Source organism: Heloderma suspectum, chromosome 2 (genome assembly GCF_057233095.1).
Source record: "Heloderma suspectum isolate Gila_16-S chromosome 2, 16-S_ref, whole genome shotgun sequence".
Lineage (NCBI taxonomy): Eukaryota > Metazoa > Chordata > Lepidosauria > Squamata > Helodermatidae > Heloderma > Heloderma suspectum.
This window is the reverse complement of record NC_139459.1, coordinates 114,240,320-114,259,781: the sequence shown is the minus strand read 5'-3', so window position 1 is coordinate 114,259,781 and position 19,462 is coordinate 114,240,320. Positions and strand designations below refer to the sequence as shown.

At 45.3% G+C, this 19,462-nt stretch overlaps 1 protein-coding gene across 1 annotated transcript in view; it reads right to left on the bottom strand.

Annotated features, from left to right (window-relative positions):
* ADAMTSL1 (ADAMTS like 1) overlaps positions 1-18,686 on the bottom strand; it is a 372,341-nt gene extending 353,655 nt beyond the window's left edge. Inside the window, exon 1 of the mRNA XM_084832134.1 lies at positions 18,475-18,686. Within this exon, the coding sequence (XP_084688260.1) occupies positions 18,475-18,531 (57 nt within the window). The 5' untranslated portion in view covers positions 18,532-18,686. The remainder of the gene's footprint in view (positions 1-18,474) is intronic.
* Between the last annotated feature and the right edge of the window lie 776 nt (positions 18,687-19,462).

The window sequence follows — 19,462 nt, the reverse complement described above, 5'->3', positions numbered from 1 at the left end:
GTTTAGCATGCTATTTCTGTCTGTACTCCTGTATTCTGTAATCAGAGATCGTTTTATTCACTTTAAAACCAGGATAATTTTAGAGCTGTAACTAAGAGACTGCAGCTGATCCTAGCTCTGTTAACACTGAAGGTTAGCTGACCATTACATTCACATGAAATCAAGATAAATGTGTGGTAAATGAAGAGTGGGAAGAAGGCCCCCAGGAGGTCAATGGGACTTACTCCTGAGTAGGCATGTATAGGATTGCGTAGTCAATTGCACTGTGATGACCAGCCCACTGGATCAACTGGATATTGGTCCCAGTGACTGGGAGTTCAGTACTTGCTATTTTTTTTACCACCTCACACTCTATGATCATTGCCAAAACTTCCTGTGGAATTGGAAGTGATTGTGATACTAAGAAAGTAAGAGAAGAGAGGAAGGGAAGATAGCAAACATCACTGTGCCATGGACTTTGAATCTCAGATGGAGTCCTTTTCTTAGCTACACCAAAATCTAGCAGCTCTGTCATTGCCACAGGCCATACATTCAAAATGAGGTAGAGTCACAATTATGTGTCTGGCTACCTCTGCAGGTCAAAGTGAAGGAGAAAGTTTCATAATCTTAAGCATCGCAGGCAGTTCTACAGGCATAGAACCACCTAAGTTTAAATTTAGACTTTACCAGCCATGGTTATCTATAGCGTCTGAAGGAGAAATTGCACAGAAACGTTAGCACAGGTAATAGATGTGAATCCAGCCTGCAAAGGATTCTGATGCATGTTCTCTAAAGATTAAGTATCAACCAGTTGAGTGTGGAGGACACTGGGTAGTTAGTTGACAGTGTTCGTTTGTAACATCGAAAGCTGTTGTTGGGTCTTTGGGGAGACAGATGTGTGTGCGTGTTTTCAAAATAAAACTAACCTTGCTAGATTGTTTTTACTTTAGGCTGAAATGAATGATATACATAATCTAAACTCAACTTGCCATGTCATAATAAAAAATGGAGCAGAATATAGCATCAAGCGGAAGAATTCCAGACTCCAAGGACATTTGAATCTCTACATTTTCTAACCCATTTTTCTCCTTAAACCATAGTAATATAAAATAATGTTATCACCTATGAGATGGGTAATAATACTCCTTATCTCACAATTAGGTTATATGCAACAATGTGCTTAGCAGGGTTGTTTTCTCTTGCGGAAGAATGCAGACATAGATATGTGAAACCCCTATAGAACTGCCAGGAAACAAATTGCTCCTGCTTTCAATATTTCCCTGTGATGGCAACCATATGAACCCCCACCCCGCATATTTGCATGACTGTTTCCAAAAGTAAAATCATAGGCATAGCTGCACTTTTAACTTGAGGGCTGGAAAATGTTCTTCTGGGTCTTCAACTGGCGTTCAAAATCCTAATCGGTTTAATTGATAGATTCATCAACTAAAATTTTAGTTGATTAATTAGTGGGAGGCCAATTGTAATCAATTTTAATTGGCGGACCTGAAAGTTCAGAGAATCTCTTTTGAGGCTATTTGGCTTTCATTTGCTACTATAAGGAGGGGTGGGGAAGAAAATAAGACAGTCTTCCTTATAAGAAAGTGGGATCACTTCTCTTTATGTCATTTTAAGTTATCTCATGCTTCGTCAAATATCTCCAAGAGGTATCTACATAGATGTTTCTAGTAATATGAATTTCTATTTAAATGTCATTGTTTGATTACTCATTCTTTCAGTTAAAAGTCAGGAGATTAACAACCTAAAAAAAGTTAACAGCCCTATGCAATATTCAGCTGGTGTGACCGAGAAATGGAACCCAGAATGGGGTTATGAAAATGAAGGACAGGGCTATGCAGATGCGACTGAGCTCTGATCTCAGCGGCTCCCACTCAGGGCTGGCCCTACCACTGGACAGACAGAGTGAGGCAGCTGCCTGAGGCAGTAGATGCTTGGGGGAGGGGGTGTCAAGCTATTGGAGGTCAGAGCTGTGAGTGCCATAAGGCCTGCCCTGTACCTCCTAGTGTGGTGTCCTGTTGCCAGGGCTGAAGTAAGATTCAATGGCCAGGCCAGGCCGCTTCTGTACATGGATTGGGAGGAATAAGCACCATCTTGCCCTTTGCGTCTGGCAGCAACATTGCTTCCAGTTAGTTCTATGAAACAGACTAAATGGACTGCAGTCTGGAACATGGCTGTGAGGAGACAACTCTAACCACACCTTAGATCAGGGGTGGGCAACCTTCTTTCTGTTGAGGCTGCATTCCTTCATGGGTCATTAGTTGGGGGGGGTGCATGGTGGCAGTGGGAGGAGCCAAAGCCAAGAGTGGGCAGAGCTAGCCTAGAGCCACTCCTTTTCTCTTTCTGCCACTCTATCCTTCCCCCTCTCTTCCTTCCAATGCAGCAGGTTGCCAGGGAAGGGACAGATTGCTCTTGCCAGAGGTCTCAATCGATTGCGTGACAAGGGATTTAGAAATTAGGCTCAGGGCTGCATGAAATCAGGCCAAGGCTAGGACCCCAGGATGCCCAGCCCTGCTTGGATGCTGGGGTTGTCAACAGATCCACAACTGTTTCCTCTGTTGCAGCCCATTAATTATCTCCTGCAGAATGCAGTGGGAATGAATGGAGCTCAAACAACATGAGAAATTCAGGTGCATGATTCTTTTCCCCAGTGTAAAGCAGTCTCAGAAGCTGCAACTGAAAGCCGGAAGAATGGCAGGGGAAAGTTGCTGTATAACCCTTTTCTTCCAGTTGCTTGTCTGTTTAAAATGGTCCTGTTCCAAGCTACTATCCAACACATAGGGGAATAGAGAGATATCCACAAGGGAGAATGCTAAGAAAGCCCCTCTACATATTTTCTCTAATGTAAGTAAGGGCACAATCCTATGCATGTTTAAACAGAAAAAAAAATCCTACAACTCTCAGCATCCCCCAGCCAGCCATGCTGGCTGGGGAATGCTGGGCGTTGTATGATTTTTTTCTATCTAAACATGCATAGGACTGCATCCTAAATGGCTGCCATATACTCTTATAGGGAAAAGTAAGACAATAAGTAAATTATCTGGGCTCTATTTCAGCATCAGAACAAACAATAAGAGCCCTTATTACTTCTTTCATACTTTTTCATTTATGATTCTACTGATGTAGCACAGGAATTAAAAAATACTCATTCAGCTTTCAAAGTTAAGGGGTGAAGATTATACCTAACAAAGCAGGCAGAAGAAATTGAATACCCCCTCCAGTATTTTTTTGTGTAGAAACAAATGAGTTTGAATTTATTAAATTTTGCCCATAATCTCCAGTCTTATTTTTTTAGTGCTCCTGGAATTTATCTCAGGATGTTTTATGTGATCACCCACCCCTTTCTTCCACTTTGAAATTAAAAACCATACACACACACACACACTCAAACCACACCAAGAAAGAATCTCAATCCTCAATCTACCTCCTTAATAAATATTAGATACTTTGGAAGAAATTTCAAAAAGGTAATAAAGACAAAAATGGAAACTTGGCAAAATTAATAATAATAACGTAGTGTAGAATCAGAGAAAATACCACTTATTGCTTCTACACAAAAATAGAAGACGGAACTCACTTATGAGGTATATCCAAATAATTCACAGGTGGTGAAGCTATTAGCAAATACTGCATATTCTTGCCACACAAATGGAATAAAGCTCGTACTCATACAGCTTTCTTGTGACTACGTCTTGCATCCTACCTTTCTGATGATGATGCCTCTCCACAACTATTTTGGGTTATTTTTACAATGAACTTAAAGCATGTTCATTTTGCTCTGAAAGCAGCAGCAGGAGGGATGTGAAAGGAAACCTAAACCACTATGTGTAAAGAAAGAGAAGTTGCCTACCTATTCTTTAAGAAAAGCAATGCATTCTGCAGACGTTAATTTCAAATTGCATCAGGACCCAAAGTAGACAGTCATGGAATCATTCTTGTAGTAATTTGCACATGGGTACACTAAAAGAGAGCCAGTATGACACGATGAATCGGTTATTGGTCTTGGGACCATGAAGATCCAGGTTGAAAACCCTCCTCAGCCAGGAAGCTACATCATCTCTCAACCTCTTATCTGTTTCTGTAGCTTGCATGTAGGCATGCTAGCTCTAAAAAGAAAAAGAAAAATCTGGCATCTCGAGAGGGGACAAGAGCCCACAGAACCCTAACCCTGTTGATCTAAAGATGTACAGCTATTATCATGTACTTACAAGTCCCCTGCCACCAGGCAAAGCCTGACACATGGTATCAGTTCCCCACAGATCAGCACAATCCATTTTAAAACTGTGCTACATAACCAGAAAGCAGGGCATAATCAACACGCATACAGAAAACTCAAGAAGAAATAAGCTAAGCCATGAGGTAGGCAACTGCAGGAGGTCCAGGGGACATTTTCACCCAATGCCCCCCATACTACATTCCATAGGGTGCGTGCCACCACAGTCCATGGTGCACCCTATTTTTTTTAAAGGCAGACTGCTGCCAAAATTCAGCAGCAAATTGCTCTGTAGACCTACAAAGGTTAAATGTAGCTTCCTTGCAAACTAAATATAACCCTTTGGGGGCTCTATTGTGGCTCTGGAGCCCTAAAAGTGTCAAATGTAACTTGCAAACAAGCTACATTTGACCCTTCTAGTGCTCTGTAGCACTACGGAAGTCATTTTTTGGGAGTTCACCACAGCCACATTTAGCTCCTTGACAAAGGGGCAGTGAGATCTGCACTGGGGATGGTGGGGGTTGCATGTGACCCACAGAGCATGTTCTGCCCACCTCTGCTATAGATCAAGTTACATAACATGCATGTGCATTATGTGGCTTGGGGAATTAATATGCAGGCAATGCATGCAAACATTTTCTCTTCTTAGTCTTCCATCATGACAAATGCATCCCCACCCCCAAGGACAACAACACTGAGACCCAGACTCACACAATTTTTATTTTCTCACACATGCATTTATTTATACACAAAAAAAGGGGATATGCCTGACATAGATGCTCCTGCTACATTGCACTTGCCAGGCTTAGTAGTATGCTCCTGTACTTCCCAAGTCCTAGGTAGGTGCCATAATGGTGTGAGCAAGGAAAATGGGGACAGGTAGGCACTGGCCTGGCCTGGCTGCAGTGGCCTCACCATATCAAGCCAGGGGTCATCTTGGAAGGAAAAATTAGAGCGTGAGCAGAGTCGGTGAGCCAGCCAGTATGGCTCCTTCTCACCACCTGTCACAACCAGCATGTCACCACCATTTGGAATGCACCATTGTGCTGTACAAACATGCTGCCACGCCACCACCACTCGAGCAACTCCAAGTGAGTCAGCCAGAAGACAATGTCACAATGGCCACCACTGGATACAACAACATTTGATATTTCTCACACATGTGCTGGAACCACACACACACACACACACACACTTACACATACTTCTGTGAAGCAATGACTGAGGAAAGGAGAAGGGTTTTTTCCCCAACAAACTCTCCTTACTCTTGAGGAGAACCTTTCCCGCCCCTCCCTAGGAACTACAGCTTATCTGGCAAAGGCAAGTCTTCCAGGAGAGACTATCTAGGCATAACATCTACACTCTCTGACTTCTACCCTCCTATTTCTTGTGGCCTATCTATATGTTCAGCAATAGCAGCTTGGTTTACTTCAGCACTGGTTTAATTGATAAAGATTGTTTATGCGGGAAACTGTCACACACTAATATAGACAAGTGTTCGTTGTTTCTGATTTGGAAACTTTATTCCCACGCTGGCCTAAGAACGTATATTGGTTTGTCACAATCCCTCTCTGATAAGGTTAACACTAGAGGAGGATTAGGCAGGGCTGCTTACTGGCTCCCTTCCTGTTCAACTTTTATGTCAATGATCTAGTATCTGATTTAAGTTCTAGGGATTATTTTCACCCATCAGTTGGACATAGAAAGGTTCAGATGTTGTTGTCGCTGTGTGCTGGTGACATGGCACCTCTATCCACCACCCAAATAGGTCTAAGACGACTTCTAAACAAGCTAGGCTAGGTCTGTAGCTTAGAGAATTTGTTTATAAATTATTCTGAAACAAAGGTAATATTTTTTTCAAGGAGGAAGAGCCTTCATAAATGATGCACAGATGAGCACAAGATTGAGCAATCTTTTAGCTTCAAATACTTACGGATACACTTCTCCTCTAGGGGCAGATGGAAATCTCATACAGAAGTGTTATATTATATTATATTGTGGTTTTAACGTTCTGTATATTTTAAATTGTTTTATTGTGTGTTGTTTGGATTTAATTTTTGTGAACCGCCCAGAGAGCTTCGGCTATTGGGCGGTATAGAAATGAAATAAATAAATAAATAAGTGTTGTCCCTCAGCTTGGAGAACAGCAAAAGTAATTCTAACTTTTGGGATGCTTAAAGGGGGCTCCTACACTGAAAATCTATACAACCAAGGTGTTCTTTCAACTCCTATATGGGGTTATATGGGTTGAGATATGGGGGCAAGGACAGGTCTCTGTAGTTGAAATCATAGGTTCCTGAACGAACCGTTAGCACTCCCTTCAGGAGTTCCTTCCTCCTTGCTGAAACTAGATGTTGGACTCCCACCTATTAAGGCAAGAATTTTTAAGGCATCTATTCTGTATGGCAAAAAATTGCTGAATGCTGAGGAAGGAAACCTAGCAAAGCAGTGCTTTGTTGAGCATTTTGCCAAAGGCGGATGGGCCCATTATTGGTTACATTGTCACGGTTTTATTTTGAAGAGGCTCAGACTACCTTAGTTCATAAGGATAAGTGGTTCATCAGAGACAGAATTGTTGACCTAAATTGTCGTGAAAATGTATGTGCCAGCCAATTTCGAGCATTTTCCCCATGGTTCAGGCTTTTAAAGAGGTCAGTACTTTCAACAGTACCTTCAGGAGTTGACTTTTGTTGCCCTTAGAAAGCCATATGCTGTCCTTCATTGTCAAACAATGCCGTCAGTATATTTGGAGGGGAAGTATAAAGGAATCCTCTATGCACAACGGGTGTTTATTTGTGGCACTGAGGAAGTAGAGGATATAGTGCATTACCTGTTACATTGTCCCCTGTATAAGGAACCCAGGGCTCGCTTTCTGGGGGATCTGTTGAAAATAAGAGCTGAATGGTCTTCGGCTGACATTATCTGTGACTTGTTGGCAGATTATAGTAATTCCATCACAAACCAGGTTGCTACCCTTGCAGTAGCAACACCGAAAATTTGTCATAAATTTTAAAAAGATGTCTGTAGTGGATTGTAAAGATGATCTGTTAAAGACCTTTTATAAATGTGTGTCACTGTTTGGTTCACTTTTATTGGTATGTTGTTTTCTGCATTGCTATATTTTATATAACATTGTGTTTTGTAAAGGCCTTTGTGCCATAGACACATAAATTCAACACATGTTTCTGTCTCCTGCCAAGTATCCTTGCGCAACGCCTATATGCCTAAAACCATTGAATACACACACACATACACATACATACACCCCCCCGCCCCAGCTCTTTCCTCATCAGTCCAGCAAGAGGAGCCAAACACCCCAACACTGACTGTGCTGTAAAACAATTGGCCACTTGTATCTTGCGATGTTGGACATTTTTTGAAAAACTTACTTCCTGTGACTAGCAAGTTCTGGGAATTGCTAGACGTGAGGCTATCAGTCTCTCACTCCTTTGCCTTTTCCCTTTTCCAAAAGAAAGTTGACTTGTGCCTTTTATCTTTGACTGGGTTGGAAAGTAACTGATTCAAGTGCCTGCATCCATGTGTCCTTCTTGGAAATAACATAGAGGCTGGACTGCTGTGGCTGGGACATGCTGAACACTGTTGTAATTAGCTACCTTTAACATCAGGGTGTGCATCCTGGCCTTGAAATAAAGGCCACGCAGTTGTGAAATATCCAGGATTAAGGATCGGGTTACCCTTGGTCTACCTATTTGTAAAATAACTGTGACAGAAGCATTTAACTCCCCCCGCCCTGCAAAAAAAGAAGAAGCAAGAGAGACCTCCTCAGGATAAGCCCTGGTCTTGTCACAGTGAGTAGAGTGCAATGGGATGAAGAAGAACACCAAAGAAACTATCCAGCAGAGATGTCCAAGGTTGGCCATTGATGACCAGCAGTGATCTGGACATAAATTGGTAGACTGGCATACAATGCTGGAATGTAGTTCTCACAAATAGCTGATGAGGTAGTAAACTTGTGTCTGGACCATACTACTTCTGATTGCAGGTGGGGGCTCACATGATGGCATACCTCCTCCCCACAAAACAAGTCAAGGACAAGGCTAGGCATGAACCCTTTTCTAAGAGTAAGGAATGTTTTATGGAAGAAGATTTAATCATGTGAGCCTATATCTGCAATTTGAAGTGGTACAGTCCTGACACAGGTTTACTGCCTTATCTACTGTTTCTGAGAACTAGGTCTAATACTTACATCCTTAGATCACCTACTCTAGAGCTGTTCCTTTCCCTTCAGTAGTATACATAGTTTAAAGGTTTTCAGAATCCTTCCCATAATAGTCTCGTAAGATGCCCCCTGCATGGTGGTGCTTGAGACAGATGTTCTGTTTGACCTGTGGCTAATGCCTCTGCTTTTATGTTCCGATTCTGAAGTCAGGTGTAGCCAAGATACCTGAACAGGAGAGCAGGAGACCAATTTTGGTCACAGATGCCAAAATGGTGCAATATCTTGAAAAGGAACCACGTGCATAAACAAACCCATTTAACTATGTGTGTAAAGAGCCTAGTACAACGTGCACCGATTCAGCTGGCACAACCGAACGCCAGTTGCATACATAAATGAGTGATCATGGAAAAAGAACATGTGCAGTTTTGGAGTCAGCACTGGAAAATCCTTCCCTCCGCACAGCTATAAACGTAGAAACAGATGGGCAGCCTTAGAGTGATAGACATATCTTAACAAAAGGGGGAATGACAGAATAAACCTTTCTACGTTCAGCTGTAAAACAAGGAATTTAAGATTCTGTCCACAGGCTAATTGTGCCAATGGACATCCAAGGCAGATAATAAAGGAGGAGAGCACCAGAGAGCATGAATGTAATGCCCTATTGTGCTTGACTAGATTCCATGTATAAATTAGGGTGAGGGTGGTGGGGAAGGGGGAGAAATTCTTGAGGGAGGGAAAAAAACACCATGTACTTTATTATAATTCCTAGTGTTACTCCTGAAACTTCCACAATAGCAGGCAAGAAAGCTAAAGCCCCCTGAAAAGAAGCAGACAGCAAATGCAAATTTGATTCAATGACTGTTTGACAAGTAGTTTGACTTCAAGTCTGGATGAACATGCATGTCAAAGAGCGGCCTTAGTTTCAGCCACATTCCCTTTGAATGAGAAGACTGTGGGTTCCTTGTGTCCATTCTGCATTCTCTAAATGGACATAAAGGGCCTTTTTAAAGGGCCTTTTTGCCCTCTTCATTTTTCATTGGTTTGCTTCTGAAGACGTGTAATGATATTTCTTCAGCATGTAAAATCCATATAGCAATGAAGGCGTCTCTTCCCACCCCAACATATAATACCGGAGTTACTCAGTCCCTGTTGTTGTTTATGACCTGTATGTTTTGCAAACCAGGCCCAAATTCTCTGCTAGTGCAAATCAGCAATGGCTATGTAGTGGCCAATGCTCTAGTTCAGGTTCCTGAAGCATCTAGAGCAGTGCTCAAATTACAGGGAGATGCCCCCACCCACCCAACCCCTTACCTTTTATTCTGTCCCCATTAGCTAGCTTTTTTTTTTTTTTTTTTTAAAGAAATGTATGGGGGGACTAAAGTTGGGGGGAGTCAGGAGGTGGCATTTATGGATTTCATCAAGGCAATCCCAACCTTTCCCACCATAATTCAAGCACCGACCGATCTTTACCTGTGGCGCAGGTGGATGTGCGCACACACAGAGACAATAGGACTCTACACACAATATTAATCAGGGTGGTGTGTAAGTGGGCAGGGAGGGGGGGGAAATGTTCATTTTCTCTAGTACAAAAAAAAGACGCTTACTGCATTTTATAACAACTGTATTCTATCACGATCTCACAAATATTTGTAAATGGCAAAGCTGCCAATGTGTTCCATGGGGGAATCATTCAGGAGCCACATCTGTTCCTCAATATGCCCAACTAATCACATGCCATCTGCACATTCTGGGAGGATGTGTCCCTACCTGTGAAGCAATATCTCTTGATGATGCTAACTTCTAGGGGTGTCAGAGAATTTCTCGCCGAAACTTCGGGGGGCCGAGTGCCAACGTATTCGGCCCCCCGAAGTAGTTTCGGGGAGAAATTCTCTGCCCCCCCCTGCCCCCCACACTCCCCCCGGGATGGGACTTACCTTTCCCGAATGTCGCTCCTGGTGGCGGGTCGCAGCGGCGGTTCAGCCGGGCTTCGACAGGGGCGGGGGCGGCAGCCGATCTTTCGACCGGCTGCCGCCGCCACCATTCCAAGAAAAGTTAAAAAAAAAAACCGCCCCCGTGATAGGCTACGTGACAATTAACGTAGCCTATCACGGCTAGATTTGCAAAGTCAGCCGTGATAGGCTACGTAAATCGTCACGTAGCCTATCACGGGGGAGTTTTTTTTTTTTTAACTTTTTATTTCGCGGCCGGGCGAGGCACCTCCTCCCCGGCCTGAATTTCGGCCAGGCGAGGCAGGAAGCCTCCCCCCCCGGCCTGAACTTCGGGGGGAGCAGCGAAGCGCCTCCCCCCCACCGCGAAGCAAGCTGCGAGACCAGGTAAGTGACTTTCGTACACTCCTACTTCACAACAGAGCAGCGGTCTATCTGTCAAGGATCTCATTACACTCTAGGGTAATCCCTTGCTGCCGCATTCTGTCAGGAGTAATCTGTGGGGGTCTGAATGCTCTCCTTTTTATGCCACCCCCTTTTCTCTCTCTGTCTTCCCCCCACACCCAGTGGGGTGCTGGGAGAGGGACAGATCACTCTTGCCAGAGGTCTGAACTGATCACTTGCAAAGGGCACTCTAATTCAGCCTTCCCCAACCTGGTGCTATCCAGATGTGTGGGACTGCAGCTCCTGTGCTTTCCAGTTTGCAACTCCCATCACTAAATGGAAATCATGTGAGTTGTAGTCCAACACATCTGGAGGATACCAGGTTGGGGAAGGCTGCCCTAACCACTACATCACACTTGTTCTAATTCAGCCTTCTGTATCCAATGTGTTTGGATATAGTTTGGTGTTTATCAAACAAAACAAAACACCAATTTGGTGTTTATTAAGGACAATTTTAAAACAACCTAAGTCCACACCTTCACAAAGAAGTTCTGTATAGAAAATGAATACATAAATAATGTTTTACCACTACAACAGTGCAATTTAAAGGAACAAGGATGCTTATCTGGAAAACCCTGCTTCCCAATTTTTTTCCCAAGATGAATCGCTTGTTAGCTGATCCTTTAGGACCCAGCCATGCAACGGAGTGATGTAGGAAATATTCTTGTGCTCATCCTCTGGTAGACCTTTGCTGAGCCAGGTGGTACCTACTTTGGTCATGATGGTTTCTTATAGCTCTCTGTTTGTACATAGTGGCTCTTCAGGTTCAGCAAGGCCACCTCTTTCATGAGACCATTGATTCAATGATCTACAGAGGATGCTAATCCTGTTCAGAAGGAATGTGACAGGGAGGGCAGGAGAGATACAATATAATGCCTCCCCCTGCCTGCTGCCTAGCTCAGTCACTGCGCAATATTTACAGGGTTCTCCCATCCCAGCTGCTCTTCACTGGTGGTAACATATTTGCATATAAGCCACAAGAAAGCCTTCAGTCCTATGAACTAGCAGATGTGAAGAGTTTCCATTGAACTCTGTGTCAACATAACTGGAATATGGAATTTTTACAAGTATAAAGGAGGCTGTTCTGGCACTAATGAAGCCAGTGGTAAGATCTAATGTCTGGAATGTGGAAGAGATGGAAGAGGAGTGGACTTTGCAGGCCAGGTAGAATTCTTTAAGGGGGTGGATAAAGCCCTGGGATGCAAGCTGCTGCCCCCTGCTATATATTCTGACATGGAGGCTGCTAAGTTAACCCTTGAGACTCTGAAATAGCCCTCAATTAGTTCAGTATTTCAAAGTCACGTCACAGATTGCAGTTCTAGATGTTTAGGTATGCACCTAAAACTGTGAATGCAACAAACGGGCATCACAGACGTATTTTCCCCAGGAAGCTGTGACTGGCTGCTGCTCCTTCTTAAGTGTACACTTGGTGGCAAAAATACGTTTGCCTCTGCATGATGTGTGAAATGGATCTTAGCATTTCAGAATGTAAATCACTTGCCATCACTATACCCCTCTGGGGCAGAGCAGAAGTACCTACTCATAGGCGACACCTGCACAGCAAATTTGGGTGGTGGGAATGAAATAATTTTTCTGCACAGCTGATTCTAGGGCTACGGCAAATGTTCACGGGATAATACTTTTAGTGCAAAAAAAAGGGACTTTCAAGGGGCCCCAAATGTTCTCTGAATGCTCCTCCCTGATGCTTACATTTTGCATATCTTTACAGTCTGTTTCCCAACTGGCAGCTACTTTGGTGCCATTTTTTTCAAGCTTCCTGACTACGTGATCCAATCAGAGAATCATGGAATCAGCATCATGATGCCACACAGAAAATCAGATCTGGCAATGTGATTAAAGCCCATTAAGAGTGAGTACTGGAAGCATTGCCCTCACGCTTAATGCTTGTATACTTTTGGCCCCATTAGTGCCCCTCTGACAAATCACCAAAGGGGGTCCTTGCTGGTTCAGCAGCCATCTCTGATTCCCAGCTGCCATACTGCACCCATCTTCTGGCTGTGTAGTGACTGAAGATATGGGGACTCTAGTGGCAGCATGACAATTAGTGTAGTCTACAATGCCAGTGCAAATCCACCTGCACTACACAATTCCGGCTTTTCACAGACTACTACACATAGTTTTGTTCAGGGCTAAAGATTAAGAAATGAGATGTTAGCCTAGGATGTGGACGCTGATGAAAGCAGCAGCACAATTATTCCATCACACAGTAAGATGGCCTTTGATCATTTGGTGCTATGCAGACTGCGGGTGGGGAGAGTAAGGGTTAGGGTCCTGTCTAGAGCTTCTACACTCCACCTGTCTGTCCAGATTCTAAGCACAACCCATCTCCTTGCTTTGTAAAAGGGGAAAGAATATCACGCCTTATTCATGGCTTGCAAAACAGCTTACTGCATTACAGGGGGTTGAAGGGAGAGGGGAAATGGTGTTTCTACAGCTCTGTGCTAAAACAGTCCTGCATTTTAACTCCCTCTGCTTGTGATGCACTGCCCCATTTCACAAACCAGTGCATCCAGCACAGTGTTCCATCTCACCCCAGTTCCTGCCCCCTTGTGCTGGCAGTTGTAGTCTGAGCTGGGGAAAGGTCAGGATAATCCCAATGGTGGAAGTGTGCACTGCTGGAACACTGCAGAGATAGGACGATTGTGCTGAAATAATCTGCTACAACGTCAAGCTACTTGCGCGGGGGGGGGGGATGTGAAATGGCAATCACAGCTTTTTTGTCATCACCATCACCATCACCATCACACCTTTCCTCCAAGGAGCTTCAAGGAGCTCAAGGTGATAAACATGGTTTTCCATACCGCTCCACAGCTCAGTGGTAGAGCACATCCTTTGCATGCAGAAGGGCCCAGGTTCAATCCCCAGCATCTCCATGTAGGGCTAGGAAAGAATCCTGCCTGAAACCTGGAGAGCTGCTGTTGCCAGTCAGTGTCAGTGTCAGTGGGCTAGATGGACCCATGGTCTGACTCAGTATAAGGCAGCTTCCTTTGTACTCCATTTTGTCCTCACAATAACACCGTTAAGTTAGTTAGGCTGAGAGATAGCGACTGGGCCAAGTTCAAACAGTGAGCTTCATGGCTAAGTAGAGACTTAAACCTATGTCTCCCTAATCCTAGAGCAGCCCTTGCCAACCTGGTGCCCTCCAGATGGGTTGGACTGCAACTCCCATCATTCTCAGCCGGCACATGATGATGTGAGTTGCAGTCCAACCCATCTGGAAGGCACCAGATTGGGCAGGGGTGCCCTAAGGACTAAAGTAGCATTTTGGATCTCAGCCTTAATGGTCATGGAAAAAAGACAACAATTCCATCATGAGAAAAAGACAGATTATCTCCTGCACTGCCCAACACACATCCGCCTTACTTCTGGCCTAGAGGATGGAAACCCCACGCCATGCTGCTCTACTGATTCTGCTCCCACACTGTTGCAGTCCATCCAGGTTCTGTGACCTCCAGTCTCTATGGACTCGTGCAGGGAGCAGCTTCCCAGGCTCCCCATTGTAGCATGGAACCAGGAGCATGGAAAGTGTTTTCAGGGAAATCCTGAAATCTTTTCCTTCAAGACACGCCCTACGCTCATCCTGGGAAGCCAGCCATGCATACAGGCTGTATGTCCAAGGCTGGCTCCTCTCTGCCGTGTGTGATCTGTGTGTGGGCTGACTCACTTTTTCAGCATATCTAGAGGGTGTGGGAATCAGAAGTGGTGATAATTTTTTTCTGATCCTAGCACACAGAGGCATCTGCAAGTATCAGTCCTCATTTCTTCATAGACAAATCCCAGATGATTGGTCCACACATGCAAGTTGTCAGGGCCAAACAAGGCTTGACAGCAGACCCATCTCTTTGAATATGGGTCTGCACAAATGACATATAAAGCAGTGACAGGAAGGTCCAATTTTAACAGCAAAAGGAGCATGTGACTGAAGAATGCTCAGGCTCAGCTGCAGGTTGAAGGGACTCTGGGAAAAGTGTCCTCCGGTGGTCAACCTTCTCCTTCAGTGGGCACTGGAGGGCTTACCTGGAGGCAGGCAACGGAACTCTGAGCAGTGTTGGGTGACTGCATTTAACCATCACTTTGAATCCCAGAGCAATGCTGGTGTCTAAGTCCAGCTGCCACGGTGCCAAGCCAGATAAACAGGGCAGGCATCAGGGGTAGACCCTCCTCGAGCAAGGGGGCCCAGGCAGTTGCCCAAGGATGACAGGTGTTGGTGCTGGTCCTAGGAGTGCTAAACCTTTCCACTGCCTGCAGTTGCCTTCGCAAAGCCTGGCTCTCCTAAGGTCACCAGGCTGTGAGGGAAAGCACCTGAGCAAGACTGTGAGGAGGGCTTAGCACAGCCTTCCCCAACCTGGTACCCTTCAGATGTGTTGGACTGCAGCTCCCATCATTCCCCAGCCAGCTGGAGAACATATCCAACACATATGGATGGTGCCAGGTTGGGAAAGGCTGACTTAGCATTGCTCACCTACATGCCCCTTGTGCTCTAAAACTGGCTGGGAGGGGGGTAGATGTGACTGGGCAGACCTGCTCTTAAGAGATGGCCCTGCTGCTATCATGTCTGTTTGGCTCTCAGTGGACATTGCAAGTCACTGAGGGATGAGCATGTAAGTGTGAGGAACATCTCCAATTGGTTCAGCACCTTGGATAAGTTCTTTAGCGTTCTGGCTGGTTCTGGCTGAAACCCAGAATGGATTCACCGCCCCACCGAAATCAGACCCACCACTGACCACTGCCCATCGCCAATAACTTAACTGACTTTACACACGTAGGCATAATGTAGCTTGCCTTTGTTCCCTGCAAGCTAAACCTTTATGGTAAAGGCTATATTTTTGTGCACAGATCTACCTGGACCACAGCAGAAGCAAATAACCCCACTTTTCATTTCCTTGCATAACACTGGGCTGAGTTTGGGCTTCACATTTTGCATGGGTGAGCCAAAGATTGACAAGTTCCTGTAACTATCCCGAACCCCTCTTTATAACCATCCAGAGATCCCTCACTCCATGCATCTTGTCACACACACAATTTAGAGAATTCTGTTAGAGGAGGAACACAGGTCATGATTTACATACACACCATAGCTACTAGTACATTAACCCCTAATTATGCTTCTCCTTAGTTTGAACTTCTTTTACATCCCAGGAACATGCAAATTCTGCACTCAGGACTTTTGGAATCATCAAACAGCCAAGTAACAAACTGCCTCCCATCCCCGCCACCAAATGCATATATTAATTTGGAGGTGGAATCTAAAACATTTTTTCTTCCCCACCTTTGCTGTGTATTACTCCTCTTTGGACATAAAGTATGTTTTATGTTTGGGTGGGGGGATCTTTAAAAAAAATCCCATTCCACTCAACACAAACTCGTATAGTATTAAAGTACAATGCAACATGGTTGGTAGCAGCTTGTTCTATTTACGTTTACAAGTCATGGGGGAAAGTCTGTCAGGTTATCTTGTGAGAATGGAGCCAAATCATGCTGCTTTTATTCTTACCTGAGTCCTAACATAGTATTTTTTAAGCCCATCTAATCATGAAGAAAGCAGGGACTTGGGCGGGTATCCAGTTTTCAGAGCAAAAGAGGCATGTCATTGAGCGGGGCTGAACCCATCTCATGTCCGTGACTCACCTTCCTCCAGTATCCCACCACCAGCTTACAAAGGCTAGGTGACAGGCTGCAGGAAGGTAAGGGGAGACTTCGCAACTCTCATCCATGCACCCATTTCACTCTTAACAATTGGCTTTTGCTGGATTAAAATTGCATGATTTGGCAGTGCAATGCAGAGTTACAATTACACAAGGCTAATCCAAGCATGCTTTCACTTGCTGCTGGGATGAATCCAGGAAAAGAAAAGAAAAGAAAAAGAAAAGAAAGAGGGCCTGGAAGCCCTCAACTTGCAATCAATAATGATGAGGATTTATTTCTATATTCCTATCACATAGTCTGCATGGTACTCTGCAGTGCAGTATAAGCAAAATACAAGTCCCTGCCTCAAAGGACCTTACAAATGACACCCTTATTGCAGACTGGAATAAGTGATTATTCAGTGGCAAGAGAAAAGCACTTCGTACATGCTCATGTATTATTCTGGCACTGAACACGTATTCTGCAGCTAAACTCTGGATGCACCTGCTGAGTCCACTCCTACCTCATTTATATCAATTTTGTGATTGTTTAAATTTTAACTTACAACTGAATGTTGATATACAATGGAAAAATATACTCGTAACTACTGCAAAGATTTCTGGACAGTGATAAGTGCTCACCTGTGTACAATACCTATTGGGGGGAAAATAATTTGCCCCATACAAGAGATAGCTGGTATGGTGGTGCTGATTACTATGACAAACAGTAAACTTTTGTGTGTGCCTAGGATAAGCTACTATCTGCATGCAGTATCTACAACATAACTGTGGGATGCTATGCCTGTTTACTCAGAAGCAAGTCCCATTGAATTAAATGGCACTAACTCTCAGGTAAGGGTGTAAAGGATTGCTGTCTCGGCGCAGTGCACTCTGATATCCCTGCCACAGAGAAAGAATGAGTCAGCAATAACAGTGAGCCGTGGAACGTAGTGTGCAACAGTTCGATTAATTCACTTCTATAAGATGGGGTTTCCCTTGAATCGTTAGTCTTTTACACTTTATTTCCCTACTTCTATTTATCTCCCTTAACTCAGACGATTCCATCTCGGAATCAACTTGTTCTGGCAAAAGATCAACATATCAATTATTCAAAATCATCGGAAGTGATTAAAAAACAAACAAACCCCAGCAGGCATAGCCACTGCCATTCAGATTTCGACTGCAGCTTTTTGGAATGTAGACCAGCTTTTTTGGATCTAAATCAGATTTTGACTGGAGTTTTTAGATAGTGGGGAGTTGTGGCGGGGTGGGACGGGGACCTAACCTGGCTCCTGTGCATGCCCGCACAAACCAAGTGAAACATTCACTTTTAAAAAGCCCCAAGTTTGGCGGCGAGGTGGGGCGGGGGTCCAACTTGCAAATAATTTCATCCGTCCAGTTAAAGGGAAGCCTGTAATCGAAGGCCAGGCCGCTTAAGATCATTAGCCAGACAGACAACGGCACAATCCCGACACGGTCACCTGGGGCGGGGGCGGCGGCGGGGGTAGTTGGCGCTCAGCGCGAATCTAGCGATGATCAGAGAGATCAGCCCGCAGCTCGCTACTGCAGCACGACTTCAAAGCGTGCGGGAGGGGACCTGCTTTCTCTTCTGGCGCAGAGTGGGCAAAATAGTTTGAAAAGAGAAAGGAGGGAGGGAGAAGAGTTCACGTCCCGTATGTATGCATGGGATGAGGGCTCTTTCCGCTGCTCTCTCGGTGAAGAATCGCAGGCACCTCCTTAGCCACATGCCTCGATTTTAGGGCGCCTTCTCCCCAGGACCCCGAAGTTCGTCCTGGCAGCGCGCGCTCTCGGAGGGTCGCCTCTCCACGCCGAATGGGAACCACCCCCCGGGCGGATCGGTTCTACCTGCGCCACGCTACAGCAGGACCCGAACGGGACCCGCCACGCCAGGCTGGGAGCTCGTGAGCGAAGAGCTCCTCTCCGTCTCTCTCTCCCTTTCCCGGAGGTTCCCGAGTCATCCCTCTAAAGCGGGGGGGACGGGGACGGGGCACCATCTGCTTTCACCGAGAAGTCAGAAAGGGCATTTACCAGAAGCAGGGAAGCCAGGAGCAGAGCGCCAGCAGTGGCCCGGCGGCAGCATCCCATGCTTGGAGCCTGGCCGGGCTCTCAATCGGACAGGCGCTGGAGAAGCTGCTGCTGCTGCTGCGCGGCGGCGCTTCTGCCCGCTGCTGTCAGACGCGGAGGCTCCAGCGCCTGCCTCGCCGCTTCCATCAGCCCCGCTCACGTTTCCTGGCCGAGGACTGGGCGAGCGGAGGGGCTGCTCTGAATGGAATCCCTCTCCGAACAGGCAGCCAGCCAATCAGGCTTCGGCTAATCAGACATGCCGAATAACAAAAGGGAAAAGGGGGTCCGGGCAGAGGATGACTGGAGGGAAGGAGCAAGGCAGAGGGGAAGCGAGCGCGCTGGAGGGCGGGCGGGCGGGAGAGTGGTAAAGCTGAGAGAGACGAGGGCTCTGCTTGGAAGCCGGGGCTGCTCCCTCTGGTGTGGGTTTATTCCACCCACCCACAGCAGGAGCTGTTTGCGTTTAGAACTACTAGCAAGGTAGCTGCTGTTCCCGTTCTGCTTGCACATTGTTCCATTCAGCAGGGAAACTTAATCCATGTCAATATATAACATATGCCATAAAGGGGGGTATGAATCCTAAGAGGGAGAGAGAGAAATCTTCCAGAGAGTAAAATAAATCCTCCTCTAAATAAGCTCCCGTGTTCTTTGTAGGCACACGTACTGCAAAACCATTGCAGGCCAGCCAGCCAGCCAGCCATAAAAAGCTTGTTAAAAGCATATAAATTTGGGATTGGCTTAAAAAGGATCCCCACTTACACACACACACACACACAAACATACACCACCTGGATGATGGTTGCATGGTGTGTTGAGTGTGTACATCTGGAAAAACTCAGATTGGAGAGTAGTTCCCAAAATGTAAAAGAAAAGAAATCCTTAGCTTGCCAAGGTGGCAGGAGAGGATGGGAACAAGAATACAGGTATTATCACAGTTTCAAAAGGGCATCAGGAT